The sequence below is a fragment of the Cyphellophora europaea genome (assembly GCF_000365145.1).
Source record: "Cyphellophora europaea CBS 101466 unplaced genomic scaffold supercont1.6, whole genome shotgun sequence".
Taxonomy (NCBI): Eukaryota; Fungi; Ascomycota; class Eurotiomycetes; order Chaetothyriales; family Cyphellophoraceae; genus Cyphellophora; species Cyphellophora europaea.
This window is the reverse complement of record NW_008481812.1, coordinates 1,802,336-1,820,231: the sequence shown is the minus strand read 5'-3', so window position 1 is coordinate 1,820,231 and position 17,896 is coordinate 1,802,336. Positions and strand designations below refer to the sequence as shown.

The window sequence follows — 17,896 nt, the reverse complement described above, 5'->3', positions numbered from 1 at the left end:
CGAACACCACGAACCTTGACATACCAAGCAGTAGTCTCCATGTGAATGAGCCTCGCCATAACGCCCGGATCGTAAGCACGGTACACCAGTAGCAACATCGGAACAGCATTTAGGGCGCACAAGTCGTCAAAATAACCTCAGAGCACAGGCCATTGGGGCCAGGCCCAGCGTATGGATCGTCGCAGAGCACATCGCAGCTCACGCCGGTTGGCACAAAGACGCGATTCTCGAAGTCTGCCCCAGTCAAGCGGAACTGCACCGAAGGGTCGCCCTGGCCAGCGACGGCCTTGTATCCGGCTCTGCAGGCACAATAGTTGCTCATTCCGGTGGCGATACAGGATGTGGAGACATCGCACAGATTCTGTCCGGCGGTGGGATTGCAGGTACCGCATTGAGCGTCAGGAGCGTTGCGGAGCTTAAGCGATACGGCGTTGGTGAGGGAGAGGAGGGCGATGAAGGGGATGGCGAGAGTAGTGTGCATCTTGTTGGAGAATTCAGAGGGGTTGATGGCGGTTTGTCGTGGAGTCTATCGGAGTGGTGATGCAAGCCCTAGGAGATTGGTTCCTGGATTGATGAGTGTCTGGATAAGTGATAGATGGAGGACTGCTGGTCAAGTGTAGAGCATCTTATACTCGATCTACGCTGTCTGTTTCGAACACGCATGTTCTATTGTTAGTTCTTGCTTCCTGACGTCCAGCTGCGAAGCTCAGTAAAATCTACAACATACCCACCTTCATGTTCGAAGGGGTGCCGTCGACGCACGGCAAAGCATAGGAGCCGCAAAGGTCTCAGGCGTTTCCGAAGTGGTACCTACACAGGTGATTGGCGAGTGGACTTCGGGAAGAGCCGTGAGCCATATGTCTCGTTCTTGAAATAGCCAAGGATGACGACGAGCAGCCCACGGGGTTGCAGCCGGTTTGAAAGCGCAAACGAAGAGGGAGCAAAGGGACGTGGTGGCTGAGGCAGTGAAAAGGCTTCACTGTCAACAGCTGAGCCACGGAAGAAAGTATGTCCATGCTCCGCCGAACCTAGCTTGATCTGGAAATCGCAGCCGCCGGGGAGCTCGAGTCCCTCCGGCAGTGCAAGAGCCGGCTTCACGCGTCCACGGGCTCCAAGCTCCGTCATACATCTGGTGCGCGCGATTCTGAGGCAACTGAAAGCACAAAGGTCACGAATGCCTTTCCCAGGCCGCATGATACATGCTGAGGCCCCGGACGACATGGTCCACACTCGCCTCGTGCAGCGGTGCGAGAGGCCTGTAGAGGTGCGTCTTGCTAATATCATCACGTTTCCACTCTACCCCATTCCCCTCACCTGCAAGCCCTTAGGTGTTCTGCTTCGTGCAGCTTGACTCGTCCCACATATTCAATCGGAACCGAGAACACAAAGCTTGAGCCACACGAGGGGATCAGATGGAGAAACCGGAAGCATTTGACGTAGTCCGCAACCCCGCGTCTGGGGAGTCTGGACTCGTATCTGGTGACCGAGGTCGAGGTATAGAGGTACCTCGCAGCCCACGCAAGGTGAAATTTTTGACCAATTCGACTTCTACTCAAGCTTCATGAACACAGGCCACTGACATAGCTTCCCCTCCGCATTCTCATATAATTTCAACATGGCCAACGACTATAAGAACCTCCCCGACTTTGACAGCCTCCCAGCTGTGAAGGACATGCCTCAAGGCTGCGCCTGGGGTGTCTTTGATAAAGGCGGCGAGAAAGACCACTTAGGCTGCCTGAACCTCCTAACACCAGAAGTCGTAAAAGAAGCATACAAGGAAGCAAAAGACGGCGTCTCGGTGTCTCTGAACTGGCCCATCGGCGCAATAGCCACCCCTGGATTCTTACGTGTAAGTGCCACACTCCGAGTGCCAGAAGCAATACCAGCCTGCAAAGTGCCAGCCAGCTGACCACCACATCAGAAAGGCCTAGTCCACAAAGTCATCAACTTCAAGGAGGGGCCCTTCGGTCTGCACGGCTTCGACGACGAAGTCGAGTTCAACACCCAATGCTCTTCCCAATGGGACTCACTGATCCACTATCACCACCAGCCCACCGGCCTAGGCTACAACGGCGCCAAAACCACCGTCTCAGCGCTCGAGCAGCCCTTTGGAAAAGAGAACAAGACCCACGAACTGCCCACCCTCAACCACTGGCACGAGCGCGGCGGCCTCGTGGGCCGCGGCGTCCTCCTCGATTACCGCGCCTACGCCGAAGCCAAGGGCATCACGTACTCGTGCTTCGAGGACAAACGCATCACCATCAAAGAGCTAGAAGACGTGGCAAAACACCAGGGCACCGAGTTCAAGCACGGCGACATCCTGATCGTGCGCTCAGGCTTCACCGAGGATCTGGGTGGCCAGGAGGCCAAGAAGCAGGAGGAGCTGCTCGGCACCCACAAGTGCGTCGGCGTCGAGGGCACGACCGAGAGCGCCAAGTGGTTCTGGAACAAGCACTTCTCCGCCGTGGCGGGCGACGCTATTGCATTCGAGGCCCTGCCGCCCAAAAAGGAGGATGGCAGTGATGGAAACATTGCCGAGCTAGGTACGTTTTTGCTGCGCGACTCTTCTTTCCCCCTTTTTGGTCGCCTCATTGTCCCTTCCCCCCAACAAGTTTCATGCTATGTGTTTTTTCTCATCTGCTGACGCGTTCGCAGTGCTGCATCAGTACTTCCTCTCGCTCTTCGGCCTAAACATCGGCGAGCTGTGGGACCTCAAGGCCCTGTCGCAGAAGTGCAAGGAACTCGGCCGCTACAGCTTCCTGCTTACCAGCGTGCCGCTGAACGTGCCTGGCGGTGTCGGTAGCCCGCCGAACGCGCTGGCCGTTTTCTAGAGAAGACAAGTGCATCACAGTTGGTGATGTGTGGCTGGCTCGTGAGGCAGATGCAAGACGTTACTGGCTTATAGTGGGTGGGGTCCGCAAACACCCAATTGGCCGAGATGAGCTGCTGAAGTGCTTGGATCTTGGGCGGAGGCTTGTGCTGTACAGTCCATGTATGGTTGTAGAAGTTGTTCTGTTCTAGGTATGTAAGTAGTGTACAGTTGTACGGTACAGGTGCACTAGAAATCAATGCACATAGTCCCTAGACCCACACGGAGCCTGCCTCAAACTACCCAGCCAACACATGTAGCACAATGATACTTCCACAGCATCAAACCGTCAACGGTTGTCTTGAACCTCGTTGGTGGTCGAAGCAGGAACTAACCAGCTCTTATATGGAGGTAATTCGCGTGCGTGGTGGTTGGTGGCCGGTCTCATTCGACTCATCAACAGAGCATAGATCACCCTCTCAGCCTCTAGGTCTATGCTCACCCTGACCGATCTTGATCCCTTCATTCGTTCCGAACTTGGTCACCAGCTTCTCGGGATCCAGCCTGGCCTTCTCTCCCCATCTGCAGATCTCGCCCACGTTCCCACCGCCACTCAGCGTCCACTTCTCGCTGATGCTTTCTGGGGTGACCGACTCCTTCAGCACGCCGCTGAGCACGTAGTACTGCATCAGCTGGGCGGCCTCGGCCTTGCTGACGCCTTGCAGCGGCATGAGCTGCGTGCCAGCGGCAGGGTCCAGTAGATTCAGTGGCCGTGAATCGACTTTCTGGTACGGGTTTGGTAGCGGGAAGTTCTTGTCGGTGGGCTGCTTGCCCTGCTGCGCTGCTTTTACCTGCTTGAGAAGTAGATCGAAGCTCGGGTTTGTGGGTACGTTGCTGCCACTTGTGGCAGCCAGGATGAGGCCGCCGTTCGCGAGTGGCTTCTTAGCTGAGAAGAGCAGGTCCAAGTAAGTGTGGATCATGGTGAGCTGGTGTGAGTGGACTGTCTCAAACTCTGCAGATTTATACTTGCTCGGACCCATCCAGTGATTAAGGTTGTCCACGGTGAATAGGACCGGCGGACGATGTTCCTTGCCCGCAGTGGTCAGCTCTTTAAGGAGGTAGGTGAAAATGTCGTGGGCGGCGCTGGGGTGGTCGGCCCCATACTTAGCGATAGTGTGTAGATTGTTGGCACTAGCAGATGGGACACGAGCTGACTCGGGTGGGGGAGTATTCGGCTTGAGCTTCGAGAGCACTGCCGCATTGGCATTGGCGGTACGTGACAGGAGAGACGCAGCAAGGGTGGGTTGCGTGTACATTTGGACGTCGGTGTCTTTCGTCTTTGGCACGGGTGCATAAGCGAAGTGATTCATGGTGTACTCTTGCGCTGCAAATTGTCAGTATTCTTGTCGTCGTCAGGCTTGCGTCGAGGCCATTACTAACCTTCCGGAATAGTCATGACCACCCAGCCCTTCATGAACGCCATGGCCATAGCTTGAGCCAACAACACACTTTTCCCGCCCGACTTCTCACCCGAGACTACTACTCTTTTTCCCTCCTGATCTTCGGCAACCATCCATTTGGCAATCTGTACTGTCTCCTTGCGCACCAAAGTCGCCGGCCGCCGGAACAAGCCCCAGCTCTGGCTTTTCTTAAAGCCTCTGACTTCTCGTAGTTGATCAATAACTTGGCCATCAAAAGCTAACACCCTCCCAACATTCTTCTCGTCGCTAAAGTTGCGTAGACTTAGATCCTCTAGCCCATTCACCTCGAGCGCGTTAGCATTGGATAGTACAATGCGCGTGCGTTGCTGCCGCCGCTCGCCAACGGAAGGAAGCTTTTTCGTATCCCGTCGCTTATTACGATAGCTTGCAGCCTTCACATTGCGGTAGATAATCTTGTGTTTTGCTGCATTTTGCGTGTTTGGAGCTTGGAGAATGGACGTCGTGTGTAAATTTGAGGACTGGATCAGGGAGGTCGTGACGGGGATTGGAGTTCGAGCGGAGCCTAAGTGCAGTCGCGACAGGCACCGCGTGCATATGGATATGGGCATGGCGAAGCTTCCTCGCGCGTTTTGCAGCGCGAGTAGATGGAGAAGATGAGCACGAGTGGTAGCAGTATCAACACGATCCAGCTCAAGACAATTTCAAGGACCTCGAGGCTGCCTTATCGATAGACCCAACACCCGAAATGGCTTAGCGCCGCCTTCCATCTACCATAGCTACAAATTCATTGTAGGACTCCTTAATACCACTTCGTGATCTCGAACTTGACTACCAAGATATCGCTAGAGCCTACAGAAAGTCTCTGGTTCCAAGCAAAGACGTTGCATCTTGACATGGCTGACCACGAGGAAAAATTTACCTATACCTGTAACCAAGCGGACCGAAACCGGTCACGTGACCGGCTGAAGCCGTTGTATGGATATCTGTGAGGGGGTGATCTGCTGGTCCAGCACGCAGAGCTAGTATCAAAGAGGTATTGTTTTGAGAGCATGTGGGACTTCACTGATTTTATAACAACGCCCTTCGCCGTTGCAGTCACGAGAGACAGTTTTCCTCCGGCATACTTTACTGACCCTTCCGTTTGCATTATCTGGACTGTGTTGTTAACTTCTGTTAATCTTTCTAGCCACTCGAATCATGCAACAGTTCGACGTGGCCATAGTTGGCCTTGGTGCCCTAGGGAGCGCGGCAGCATGGCAAGCATCTTTGAAGGGCTCAAAGGTAATTGGATTCGAGCAATTTGAATTGGGACATGTACGTGGGGCATCCCACGACACTTCACGCATAGTCAGAACCTCGTACGATGCGCCTGAGTACGTGGCACTAGCAAAGGCCGCCTACAGGGATTGGGCACATCTCGAGAAAGCAGCGGGGATCAAACTAGTGACCATAACGGGCGGCGTGGTGTTTCTTCCAAAGGACGGCGCTACCTCGGCCAAAGACTTCACCCAGAGCCTGGACGCCAATAACGTTCCATATGAGCTTCTCAACGCTCAACAGGTTAATAAACGTTGGCCTCAGTTTAACGTTGGCAACAACATCGACACCGTCTACACTGCCGACACTGGTATTGCCCATGCCTCCAAGTCGGTATCAGCTATGCAGTCGATGGCGCGAGCTCAGGGTGCGGTTTTAAAGGAGCTCACTCAAGTGCAGCGAATTACACCACAACCAGCGGGCAAGGGCGTCATTCTTGAGACTTCCAGAGGCCAGTTCCAGGCCAGCAAAGTAATCCTCGCATCAGATGCCTGGACCAACAAGCTTCTTGCGCCACTAGGAGCAGAAATTCCTTTGACTGTCATGCAAGAGCAGGTAACTTACTATAAGCCATCAGATCCGGCAAACTTTGAAGACGACAAATTCCCAGTGTGGATCACGATCGACGAAAAGAACTACTATGGCTTCCCAAGCTTCGGCGAGCCCACCATCAAAGCGGCCCGCGACCGTTCAGAAAACCTGATGACACCAGAGCAACGTACCTACGTTCACTCGCCAAAACTACTCAACGAATTGACTTCATTTGTGGACGACTTGATACCTGATGCGGGACGTGAGACACTTCGCACGGTAACTTGTCAGTACGCCATTACCCCAGACCGTGAGTTCATCATCAGCCCACTGAAGAAGCACCCCGACGTGATCGTGGCGCTTGGTGCAGGACATGCCTTCAAGTTCGCTCCAGCCATTGGTCGTGTGGCAGCGGAGTTGGCGATAGACGGAAGGACTAAGGAAGATATCACGAGGTTCGGTATTCGAGACGCGGCCGCACCCCTCCAGAGCAAGCTGTGATCCCACAAACATACCCTTACAAGTAGATTCTCAATACCCGACTCAGTATGTTCAAACCTATGCTCTCACTCAATAAGGCTTGCAGTATGGCACGTGGCAACGGCTGTGACCCTCGAGCCAAGCCGAGTAACAGTCGAGTATGTGCCAATCAAGCTTCAAGTTATCCTTGCGACCCGAGCTTGCCGGCGTCCAGCGTACACGCGAACCCTAGACAAGCAAAATTCTGATCGATAATCGCTCAGGAGTCCGGATACCGCCACAGGAAGCTACTCCACAGTAGGCCGAACCTGGTGGCAGAGTGTCGCAAGACATTCTAAAACAGATGAGGGGGGAAGGCTAGGAGGGGTTTCATTTCTGGTTTATAGGAGTTCTGGAACACGCCAGGCTGACCGCCCCGACAATCTGACAGGTGGTAGGGTTGAGACCTTGGCTAATCTAATACCTGTTTTTGTAGTCCCACCAACTTCTAGCCCATCCGCACTTCATGCTGCCACTCGGCCTTCTCGTCTCTCATCTATCAGACATGGCTTCGCACAATGCCTCGAGCAGAACACATCGTGAGCCACACCACTGGCGCAAGATGAGCTCGTGGAAAATGCAAGGTGCTCAAAAAGCCCAATTTAGTCCATGGTCAGGGTTGTTCTAGCCTGGGGTGCGACAATTAGGCGTGTTTCGATCGTGATAACCGAGGTTTGCGCCCCTGCGAAGAACGGTTCGAAGCGAGCATTTTACCCTTGTGGTAGCATCGGTGACGATCCATCAACGCCGCACCTAGCTTCTTAGTCAAGACTCTCAAACATCAACAGCTTCAACACAACTCTACGGTGCCGTCGTTGTGCAAGGCGCTCCCTACCAGCAACCTTTTGAGTGCTTGCACTTAGGAATGTATCATGTTTCCGAGCGGTTTCTGGTCTCAGTCACGAGCCTTTCTATTTGCAGGTAGGAATGGGCTGCTGAAACTGGCCAGTGATGTCCCTTGCTCGCGCACGAAACGGCCACCTCCATCGTGATATATATATGGTCTTGGTATGTGCATCGTCGAACCCCTCAGACAGTTCGCACCTTGGGGAATCTTTGTCTTTACGTTTTACACTTTCGTTCCATTCATTCTTTTCACAGGGGCTGTGCCTCGCATTCATTCATTTCTCTACACGAGGCTGCGCCTCCTGCTATTCGTTCTTGATTCAACCAAATCTACTTACATCAATCATGCATTTCACTGCTCTTGCTGTCCTCGCGCTAGGCGCCGCAAGCTTCCTTGAAGCAGCGGCCACGCCTCATCATCATCACCCTTTCGTTGCACGGCAAAACGCAGGGTTCCGGAATGGAACCCGGCAAAACCAAGGTCAACGAAACGGCGGTCAGCAAAATGGCGGCCAGCAAAACGGAGGCCAACAAAACGGAGGCCAGCAAAACGGAGGCCAGCAAAACGGAGGCCAGCAAAACGGAGGCCAGCAGAACGGAGGCCAGCAGAACGGAGGACAGGCCAACTGCTTGAACGCCAATGCCCTACAACTATCTTCTACTTTGACAGGACAAGAAGATGGGACGGAGGGCATCAAGGCCAATCAAGCACGATCTGCAACGTGAGTAAAGTGACATTACTTCCCTACCATAACTAGTTCAGACCTAACCTTTCTATCAGGGATTCAGCCAACTTCATCAACTTCTGCTCCGGTTCTACCTTGACCAACGGCACCCAAGTCACTGGAGGATCATGCAACGGCATTCCCATGGGCAAAATTCCGTCCACGTCGAACATGATCTCAGCCATCATCCTTGAACCACAGTTTGGCCAAACAGTTCCTGCTGGGACCACCTTCAAAATCAGAGTCCAGACACAGGGACTCGATGCCGGTTCTTTCACCAACCCAACCGTGACCTACTACCAAGCGCCGCAGGATCTCAATAACAACGGCCAGATCATTGGGCACTGTCACGTCACGCTTCAAGATCTTGGAACTTCTCTCAACCCTACCACCGCTCCAGACCCATCAAAGTTCTCTTTCTTCAAAGGTATCGATGACGCCGGGAACGGCCAGGGTCTATTGGAAGCAGAAGTCACTGGCGGTCTAGTTGCGGGCTTTTATCGAGTCTGTACGCTGATTGGCGCAAGCAATCATCAGCCAGGTACGTTTGTTCAAAGACCTTACAATGTTCGATGCTGACATCAGTCTGTCCACAGTCCTCATGCCGGTTGCTCAGCGTGGCGCCCAGGATGATTGCACCAAGTTTGAAGTCGTTGATGGAGGAAACAACGGTGGAAACAACGGCGGCAACAACGGCGGCAACAACGGCGGCGGCGACAACGGTGGCAACGACGGTGGCAACGACGGTGGGAACAATGGTGGGAACAATGGTGGGAACAACGGTGGAGACAACGGCGGCAATAACGGCGGCAATAACGGTGGCAACGGAAACGGAATCGTTCAGGTCGTTTCCGGCACCCTGGGCGGAGCGCCCCCGACCATTGAGAGCTCTGGCGACACCGCACGACCATTCGCCGTCAACGGAAACACCTTTGTCAACGAAGCCGCTGCCGTTCAACGAGCCTGTGATATCCAGTTCAACGCATGTGCGGATGGTGTCAACCGCGGCCAGATCTCTGGAAGCTCCGTCAATGATTGCCAGACGCAGAGGAATGGCTGCAGGGCTGCATAGGCACCTCGAACGGTCCTCATGCGAAGAAGGCTGGACTCGGGAATTGCCAGTGCTGCAGGTTGATTACTTCAGGCTCTTTTTGTATTACCAGACTATTTTCATGTGAGAACGAGTTACGCATGAATGCCTCGATCAAGATTTGAGAATTGAGGCTCTTGTAGCTGGCAGTGTAGAGCAGATGATCCAGGTCTGAAACTTGCATTCTTCGCACCGTAGGCCTGGATGTTCTACAGATCACTTTAGACGGGGTCCGCGCCAATCTTGACTGCCCCTCTTTGCCCCCTTCACGCCCGTCCGATCTTGTCATATCACCTAGTGGTGGGCTGGCCCGAGCCCTTGCAAAAATCGGATCCGGGTCGATAAGGCTGCCAAGCAGCGCGCACTGATCTTACCATGAAACATGACATGCATATCTTGAAACCGCTACATCTCGACATGTCGATATGACGAGGCGCAGAGTCATTCCATCGTGGATAGCAGATCAGTGACGACAGAGTAGATGTGGTAGTTGTTTGGAAAGACATGTAGGGACGGTAGCATGGCCTCAATCCACAATAAAGATCGAGCGTAAGGGGGTGATTGCCGGCACTGTGGCCGGGGCAGGCGCTCGAAGGTCCAGGGAGAGAGTCCCCAGAAGCTAAGCTCAAGCATGCCCCCGATGCAAAGATTCGCGAGACAAGCACCACATATCCACAAGGGAGAGGCCCCTAGCCGACAATACCAATGGCATCCTATACGTAGGTCGCTGGCAAGTGCACGATAAGTTACGTCGTTCCAGGCGCCAAGAGCGCTTAAAAGAGGCGTTCGTAAGGCCCGAAAGCGGCCCAGCCCACGTTTCATGGCAGGGATGGTCCACGTGCAAAGGTACCTGCGTAGCCATTTTTACGGCGGTTTTCCATGTCAGTCCGCCCCCTCGTAAAGGCAAAGAATCGGGCCCGTCACCTTATCAGCCAGCTCCTTAATTTCACATTGGCAGCCCCTTGAGGAAGCTGCAAGAAAGTCTTCAAATATGAAGAGCCGCCGACGTGCGCAGTACAGGAGGATGCAGCGCCTTGCAAAAAGACTGTTGAGCCAGTTCACCGGCTCGTGACTCTCGTTTCTTGAATTCTTGCGGACCGGTTCTGCAATGTCGTTCTTTACCTCACTTTGGAGCCTAGCGCTCTTCACACTCTTTTCTCTATCGTCTTGCGCGCCTTTGCAAACTCGAGAAGCTATGCCGCGACAGTTAGGGTCCGATAAGCTCGTCTTTGCTCATTTTATGATGGGCATTGTCTCCAATCGCGAAAGCAGTGCTGATTATGATGCCGACATGGCACGTGCGAAAGCGGCTGGGATTGATGCCTTTGCCCTCAACATTGGGACGGACGATTACACCGACAAGCAGTTGGGATTCGCATACGAGTCCGCAGCTACACACGACATGAAAGTGTTTATCTCGTTCGATTTCAACTACTGGTCCACAGCTGAGGGCGCCCAGGTTGGTCAAAAGATTGCACAGTACGCCGATCATCCAGGACAGCTGAAAGTCGACGGCAAGGTCTTCGCGTCTAGCTTTGTTGGTGACGGTCTCGACGTTGCAGCCGTTCGTTCTGGAGCTGGTCAAGAGATCTACTTCGCACCCAACTTCCGCCCCGGCTTCGGTACAGATCTCCGTCCCGTTGATGCTGCGCTAAGCTGGATGGCCTGGGATAGTGACGGCAACAACAGGGCCCCCACCGCCGGCAGAAACGTTACTGTCCCGGATGCTGATGAGGTTTACAAATCTTCTCTTGGTTCAAACGACTACATAGCTCCTGTGTCGCCCTGGTTCTTCACCCACTTCGGCGCCAGTTCGGGATATCCGAAGAACTGGGTGTTTCCATCCGATTTGTTATGGTTCGAACGCTGGAACGACATTCTTACACTGAACGCTCGCTTTTTGGAGATTCTCACCTGGAACGACTATGGCGAGTCACATTACATCGGCCCCTTGTCATCCAAGCACACGGACGATGGAAGCTCGGCATGGACTAATGACATGCCCCATGATGGTTGGCTGGACATGGCCAAGCCATTCATTGCAGCGTGGAAGTCGGGTTCCAACGATCTTGCTTCCAACATCGAATCTGAGCAATTGATCTATTGGTATCGAACGACATCGAAGACACAACCATGCAACGATGCCTTGGGCCAACCTGACGGCGCAGATCATATGGCCGACTCGGTCTTCGTTGTCACTTTACTGAAGTCCGATGCAGAGGTGACGATCAGTTCTGGCGACAACTCACAGACCTTCCAGGCAAAAGCAGGAGCGTTTGCCTTCACTGTGCCTATGGGCCTGGGGAAGCAGACTTTCTCGGTGGCACGTAACGGTGCGAGTGTGGATGGACTGAGCGGTGCTTCGTCTCGGGATATCGTTGACTACCACGAGGGGGATATCTACAACTTCAATGCCTACGTTGGCACCTTGCCTGCAGCTAACGGACAAACATGGCAGGACACGAACATGTCTACAATGTTGGGTTGAGGTCTAGCAGAAACAGTCTGTTGATCATTGTGGTCCAAGAATTACAAGATAGACATGTTGTCCAAGGCCCAATTGATAAGTCTCGAAGGTCATCTGAGATCAGCTGAATACTGCACAATGCCAAGCACCTTGGTGCAGTCGCACGTCCAAGGTGCACACCATGTTTCCGTTACTCGCAATGCTTATCTGGGGGAAGAAACCCAAGCAATTTTCAAGCAGTCCGCTAGATGATTATTGATTAGAATCCTAGAAACCCGAGACTCTTTCACTGCTTGAGATAACAAAAAAACGTAGCGGTGGGGTGCGGTTGCAAACAGATCTGTAATCAAATCCGCAGAGGTGCGATACCAGGAGCATATGCTTAAAACACGGTCGATTACTGAGCAATAGCAAAGGGTTCCCTCACCAGCCGTTCTCCAAGTGTCATTCATGCAGCGACGCTGAGAAGGGTTGCAGCCACGCCGACCCGACCGGACGAGCAATGAAGTCTGAATACTACTACAAGTATTCAATGCTGGGTTGCCAAGAATATGCAACTAGTTCATCCTGGCTTACCCATGACTGCTGATCGAAGGAGTTCGCTGGAGCGGTATCTGCTCGAGTCTCATTGTCAATGCACAACAGTTTAGTAAGTTGCGGGTTCACAACTTCTGTGTCTGCAACAACTTGTTTGAACAACGCTCTCAAGGAAAAGAATATAAAAGCGTGTACACCTTTCTGTCTGACCTGGTCCTCGGTTCCCAGCCAACGGCTGCAAACTTATCGGAAATACGTGACACAGAGTGTGTGAGATCGCCTTCGCTCGCTCCAAGTCCTCAAGTATCCACTCTCACCAGCAACTTTCCCGTCGTTACCCTCCCCTCCAGATCCACATGTGCCTGCCTAACATCCTTCAGGTCGTAGATCTTATGGATATTCGCGCGCAGAGAACCTTTCTTCAGGTGTCCAAACAGCAATCCGGCATAGTACTCCAGCTCCTCTCTCGTCACGATATACTGGAACACCACCGCCCGGGTGATCTTCGTGACCTTCTTACCGAGCCGCTGAATGTCCAGTGGAGGTGGCGGGCCAGACGCACTACCGAAAAAGATGACGGAGCCTTTGCGTTTCACGACCTCGAGCGAGCCGTCCCAGGTCGTCTTGCCGACGCCGTCGTATCTGATTACCCTGGAATTAGTCTGAGTATAGTGTGAAGGAAGGGGGGACGACGTTACACGCAGCTCACACCCTCAGGCGCAATCTTCTGCACCTCGGCCACCCAATCCGGGTTATCCCTATAGTTGACCATGTGCGCCGCGCCATTCGCCCTGGCCGTCTCGCACTTTTCCGCCGTCGACGCCGTGCCGATGACGGTGGCGCCGGCGGCCTTCCCCAGCTGACACAGCAACAGCCCTACGCCACCAGCAGCGGCATGCACGAGGATCGTGTCGCCTTTCTTGACCTCGTAGGACTCCTTAGTCAGAGCCAACGCGGTGATGCCCATCAGATAGCTACCCAGAGCATCTTCCACGGAGATTCCTTCGGGGACCTTGACGAGTTTCTCGGCTGGCACGGCGCAATATGTCGAGTATGTGCCTAAAACAATGGATTACTCTCGGGCAAAACTTGTGGGGTGCGCAGTACCTACTCTGGTGCATCCAGATCACCGTGTCGCCCTCTTTCAGCGCCTGGGGGTTGGAGGTACCGATAGATGCTACCTGGCCCACTCCCTCGTAGCCGAGGACCAGTGGGAGCTGAGGGGCTGGGTAGAGGCCGGAGCGGAAGTATGTGTCGATGTAGTTGACTCCGCTGTATTTAGTCTGCACGAGGACTTCGCCATCCTTTAGTTTTGGAACAGGAAAGTCTTCGGCGTAACGTAACGCATCTGGCCCTCCGGGCTTGTCGATGACGACGGCTTTCATGGACGATGGTGGCGTAGAAGCCATATTTGGAACAGACTGGTACGTGAAACTAGATGGGCGACTAGCACGAAGGTGTTTGACGGATAGGTTGAAGCTGAAATATACTAGAGAGCTGTGAGATTTAGGACCCAAGTCTTATGCTAGAACTGAGTCGCCTAGCCCCTGTCGAATAATGTCTGTCGAATAATGTGACGTGTAAAGAAACTTCGCCAAAATGATGTTGCATGCTTTGAGTTTGTGTCGTCTTCCCTGTCGGCGTCAACCTCGGCTTTGATCTGCGATATGACGAATCGATGTTTGGAGTGCTTGCGCCCGACATCGGTGTACATATGACTTTCATTGCTACATTTCATTGACGTTGGAAGGAAACTTGAATGGCTGATGTCGTCGCGAGCGTATTCATCGAAGATGGGCCAGACGCCGCCCACGACTCCGTTCCCGGCTAAAGAGGCTTCAGACCTCCTGATCAAACACTGGCAAGATGGAACGACATTCAAAGGTCTGCCGACGCGCTTGAAACCTCTCACCATCGCCCAAGGCTTCGAGATTCAGGAGCACGTTCTTCGCCTGACGTCGTCGCCCTTGTGGGGCTGGAAGATCGCGGCCACGTCTCTTGCGGGTCAGAAGCACATCAACGTCGACCGGCCATTAGCCGGTCGAATACTGAAGGAACGGGTGACACCATATGGCGAGAAGGTGTCTTTGGGCGCCAATCGCATGACCGTTGCCGAGCTGGAGTTTGCGTTTCGGGTTGGCCGGGACATCGTGCCCAGGTCTAGCGGGCAGTGGCAAGTGGATGAAGTCATGGACATGGTTGACGGGTTGTTTCTGGGCAGCGAGATGCCTGATTCGCGCTATGAGGATTTCACTAGTGTGGGAGCGGCTTCCCTGCTCGCGGATAACGCGTGTGGAGATCGGTATGTTCTGGGGCCTGAAGTCAAGGATTGGAGAGCACGAGACTTGGTGTCGCATGTAGTGAAAGGTTGGCTTGGAGGTCGAGAGGGTGAAGTCACTGAAGGAAAAGGTGGCAATGTTCTGGGAGATCCAAAGGTTGCGATGACTTGGATTGCGAATGAGCTAGGGAATTTTGGGGTCACTATTAGGAAAGGGGAATACGTTACGACGGGGACTTGTATAGTTCCTATCACAGTTAGACCTGGTGATAAGGTAATTGGGGACTATGCGGATCTTGGTAGGTTAGAGATCGAGTTTGTAGAGTAGTTCACAGCCTTGCGGGAAACATGCTAGGCACGAAACGATTGTTGTTCAAAGAAGCATTCAAGTGTGCCGACTGCCCTACTGTTCTCCTTCCCGAATAGAACAGTCTTGGCATAGTTTTATATCTGCGATTTTCGCACGCAAATGCCGCCTTACCAGAGGACTAAATCATACTTTGACGTGCACATCGTAAACAGGTACCGACTTGATTTGGTTAAGTCGAGGATATGGAATGATGCTGTCTCATAGGTGCACTGGTACACACGCCATAGGAAGATCTGGAATCCTCAAGGCCTAGTATCATCTTTGACGTTCCACTCGTTAATAGGGCTTGTAGGTTGTCTGACGTGACGTTTGTAGATCACGCAGAACTGTTTCTACCGATATCATCCATACAGCCGTTCAATAGGACGAGTCCCAGGTCGGTGGGTACATGTCACGTAACATGTGCTCACGGAGGCCCTCAGTCAAGAGGTCAAGCCTGGACTATATCCTTCGAGACCCTCACTTCACTCCACTTCTTACTTTCAAGCCGCCTTCTCGACCTCCGTAACGTGCTCGCCGCCCTTCCCAGTAGCCCCAACCTCGACCTTCTCCACCTGTGCCTCCCGATCCATGACCATCGCCACCTCTTCCAAACTCGGCCCTTTGGTTTCGGGATACAGGAAGAAGATCACAGTTGTCTCAATTGCCAGCCATATGACGTAGACCAAGTAGAATCTCCACTGTATACCCTCCAGGCCGAGGGGGTTGACAAATTGGTTGAACGCACTGCCCGCCCGACTGAAGAGCTGCATGATCGCCACACCCTTACTCCGATGCATGAAAGGGAACACCTCGGTGATGTAGCAGTAAGCTAGAGGCATCATGAGATTGTAGAACGCATAGTAGACGAAGATGAGAGCCACAACAGCTGTGCCCGCGCTGTGGTTGGAGTTGTCTTTGGCGTAAGTGGCGCTCGCGCCCGTCCAGCACGCGAAGATGAGACACATGCCACCGTACGCTGTCAGGAACTGCTTGCGGCGCGGCATAACGTGTTGCACGAAACTGCCCGAGACACCTGTGACGAGGTTCCAGCACATGAGGCCCAGGTTCAGTTGATTCTGAGTACGTCGCTCGGTGATGCCGATAGAGGCAAGGACTCGGGCGAGATAGTAGGACACGAGGCCGTTGCCAGCCCACTGAGCGAAGAGGCCAACGCAAGCAGCAATGAGGACACGGCGGCGGTTGACCGGGTTGGTGACGAGCTCTTTCCATGGAGACTTGGAGGCTAATTGCTCTCGGCGGATGGTCTCTCGGATCTGGTGGAACTCGGCAGCCACAAACGGCGAAGAGGAGTCGCCCTCGGCGTGGTACTTGGTGAGGATGGCAAGTGCTTCTTCGTGGCGGTCGCGGGATATCAGGAAACGAGGCGACTCGGGGACGAACCTGTAGTAGATCTGTTAGCTGGCGAGTCGGAGGGAATTGACCAGAACACCATACCAGATGAAGATGAGTTGAAGTGTCGAAGGCAGGATCTGGAAGAGCGTTGGGAGGCGCCAAGACCAATGATCTGGTCGTTCAAAGGTGCCCAAGGTGACGCCGGCTGCGAGTATGGCTCCGACGTACCACGACTCATTGAATAAACCAGTGATGACGGCGCGTTCGTGAGGATACGAGAGTTCGGCGATCAATTGGGAAGCGCCGGAAATGGCGTATGGAATACCCAGGCCCATAATGAGGCGAGAAGCGATTAGCATGCCGACTAAGCGCAAATATCAGCAAGCCCGTCGGATGTACAATGTGTGTGACGTAAGTAGGGACTTACCATTGATAGCAGCGGTCTGAATAATGACGCCAATAGAGATGAAGAGGGAACCAAGGACGACGCAGGCTTTGCGTCCAAAGCGATCGTTGATGTATGGGATCAATGGAATGCCAGCAACAGCACCAATGTTGAACGATGCAGTTACAATACCAAGTGTAGCCCCACTGGGGTAGTCGAAATGACTCAGCCAAGGGTCCACAGCTTGTAAACCATTCAAGACACTTCCATCATAGCCCGATGTCATCTCAACTCCCAACGCAGCGGGAACGAGGAAGAAGTAGAGTGTTCGCAGGTTCGGTTTCTTGTACCATGGCGTGTTGTCTTCCGCCAGCAAGCGTTGAATCTCGGAGTCCTGTGCCACCTCGCGGGCGTCCACATCCTTGGAAGCGACAGCTTTCGACATTGTGCCGGTATGTGATGGGCAGTGGAGGTACGGTCCAGGAAGCAAAAGTCCTTGAACTCCTCCAAGTCTCGAGGCATCCGCGCCTCTTAAGACACGAGGACGGTCATCCACGGATGCCGTCGCCGACAAAGCCGTTGATCGCGGCTCCGAAATGGATGGTCTGCGATTTTGATATTAACCGTAGCGTTGCCATCATGCCACGAGGAAAGACCGACAATAACCACTTCAGGCAACCAGCCGCGGCGATCCACCGGCACAACCACTGGGATGTAAGAAAGAAATGATGGTGGAGAAGCCCCCGCACTGGTACCCCCTTATCTTCCCCAAATCTCCAAGTTGTCTCTGCAGTGTTGACTGGCACTGATTGGCATTCCGCAGCGATTGAACGCCGAAGTTCGCATGTAGAACCCGTAAGTTTACGCCATTAGTGCTGCAAATTTAGGCAGAGGATGGAATTGAGGCAGAATGTTCTGTCCGGTGGGATCGTTGACATTGGTGGAGGCAATAGAGCCGCAAGGAGCTCACGAGTCCGGGAGCGATCATGTTCTTCTATTTTAGCGACCGTTTGCATTAGATCAACCTACCTGATCCGCGCTGTCGGATCCGACAGCTCGGTTGCCGGCTGTTGACATCCCTCCGGATTCATGTTCATGATTGACTTTGTAAAGGGTACAGAGTAGATGTTGAGTAGATAGAAGTGCTGAGATATGCGGCACGAGCTTGGATTGCTTGACTTTCCAACCCTGGTCCGCCAATATTCAGCCAAGGCCGGTCCCAGGGCCGAGAGTCGGCCGTTCTAT

At 53.5% G+C, this 17,896-nt stretch overlaps 9 protein-coding genes across 9 annotated transcripts; 5 read left to right on the top strand and 4 right to left on the bottom strand.

The window, feature by feature from the left end:
- Nucleotides 1-109: 109 nt before the first annotated feature.
- On the bottom strand, nucleotides 110-481 carry HMPREF1541_06913 (uncharacterized protein; the record flags this gene model as incomplete). The annotated part of the gene is made up of 1 exon (XM_008721239.1): nucleotides 110-481. The coding sequence occupies one exon, from the start codon at nucleotides 479-481 to the stop codon at nucleotides 110-112; it is 372 nt and encodes a 123-aa protein (XP_008719461.1).
- Nucleotides 482-1,615: 1,134 nt separating this feature from the next.
- Nucleotides 1,616-2,831, top strand: HMPREF1541_06912 (uncharacterized protein; the record flags this gene model as incomplete). Its single annotated transcript, XM_008721238.1, has 3 exons — nucleotides 1,616-1,849; nucleotides 1,922-2,543; nucleotides 2,656-2,831. The coding sequence occupies 3 exons, from the start codon at nucleotides 1,616-1,618 to the stop codon at nucleotides 2,829-2,831; spliced, it is 1,032 nt and encodes a 343-aa protein (XP_008719460.1).
- Nucleotides 2,832-3,288: 457 nt separating this feature from the next.
- On the bottom strand, nucleotides 3,289-4,859 carry HMPREF1541_06911 (uncharacterized protein; the record flags this gene model as incomplete). Its single annotated transcript, XM_008721237.1, has 2 exons — nucleotides 3,289-4,193; nucleotides 4,250-4,859. 2 exons carry the CDS (start codon nucleotides 4,857-4,859, stop codon nucleotides 3,289-3,291), a joined length of 1,515 nt encoding a protein of 504 aa, XP_008719459.1.
- Nucleotides 4,860-5,448: 589 nt separating this feature from the next.
- On the top strand, nucleotides 5,449-6,600 carry HMPREF1541_06910 (uncharacterized protein; the record flags this gene model as incomplete). Its single annotated transcript, XM_008721236.1, has 1 exon — nucleotides 5,449-6,600. One exon carries the CDS (start codon nucleotides 5,449-5,451, stop codon nucleotides 6,598-6,600), a length of 1,152 nt encoding a protein of 383 aa, XP_008719458.1.
- Nucleotides 6,601-7,809: 1,209 nt separating this feature from the next.
- HMPREF1541_06909 (uncharacterized protein) lies at nucleotides 7,810-9,261 on the top strand (the record flags this gene model as incomplete). Its single annotated transcript, XM_008721235.1, has 3 exons — nucleotides 7,810-8,186; nucleotides 8,246-8,730; nucleotides 8,786-9,261. 3 exons carry the CDS (start codon nucleotides 7,810-7,812, stop codon nucleotides 9,259-9,261), a joined length of 1,338 nt encoding a protein of 445 aa, XP_008719457.1.
- Nucleotides 9,262-10,387: 1,126 nt separating this feature from the next.
- On the top strand, nucleotides 10,388-11,767 carry HMPREF1541_06908 (uncharacterized protein; the record flags this gene model as incomplete). The annotated part of the gene is made up of 1 exon (XM_008721234.1): nucleotides 10,388-11,767. One exon carries the CDS (start codon nucleotides 10,388-10,390, stop codon nucleotides 11,765-11,767), a length of 1,380 nt encoding a protein of 459 aa, XP_008719456.1.
- Nucleotides 11,768-12,582: 815 nt separating this feature from the next.
- HMPREF1541_06907 (uncharacterized protein) lies at nucleotides 12,583-13,692 on the bottom strand (the record flags this gene model as incomplete). The annotated part of the gene is made up of 3 exons (XM_008721233.1): nucleotides 12,583-12,925; nucleotides 12,982-13,342; nucleotides 13,395-13,692. The coding sequence occupies 3 exons, from the start codon at nucleotides 13,690-13,692 to the stop codon at nucleotides 12,583-12,585; spliced, it is 1,002 nt and encodes a 333-aa protein (XP_008719455.1).
- Nucleotides 13,693-14,076: 384 nt separating this feature from the next.
- Nucleotides 14,077-14,889, top strand: HMPREF1541_06906 (uncharacterized protein; the record flags this gene model as incomplete). Its single annotated transcript, XM_008721232.1, has 1 exon — nucleotides 14,077-14,889. One exon carries the CDS (start codon nucleotides 14,077-14,079, stop codon nucleotides 14,887-14,889), a length of 813 nt encoding a protein of 270 aa, XP_008719454.1.
- Nucleotides 14,890-15,413: 524 nt separating this feature from the next.
- HMPREF1541_06905 (uncharacterized protein) lies at nucleotides 15,414-17,096 on the bottom strand (the record flags this gene model as incomplete). The annotated part of the gene is made up of 3 exons (XM_008721231.1): nucleotides 15,414-16,314; nucleotides 16,369-16,630; nucleotides 16,694-17,096. The coding sequence occupies 3 exons, from the start codon at nucleotides 17,094-17,096 to the stop codon at nucleotides 15,414-15,416; spliced, it is 1,566 nt and encodes a 521-aa protein (XP_008719453.1).
- Nucleotides 17,097-17,896: the final 800 nt, after the last annotated feature.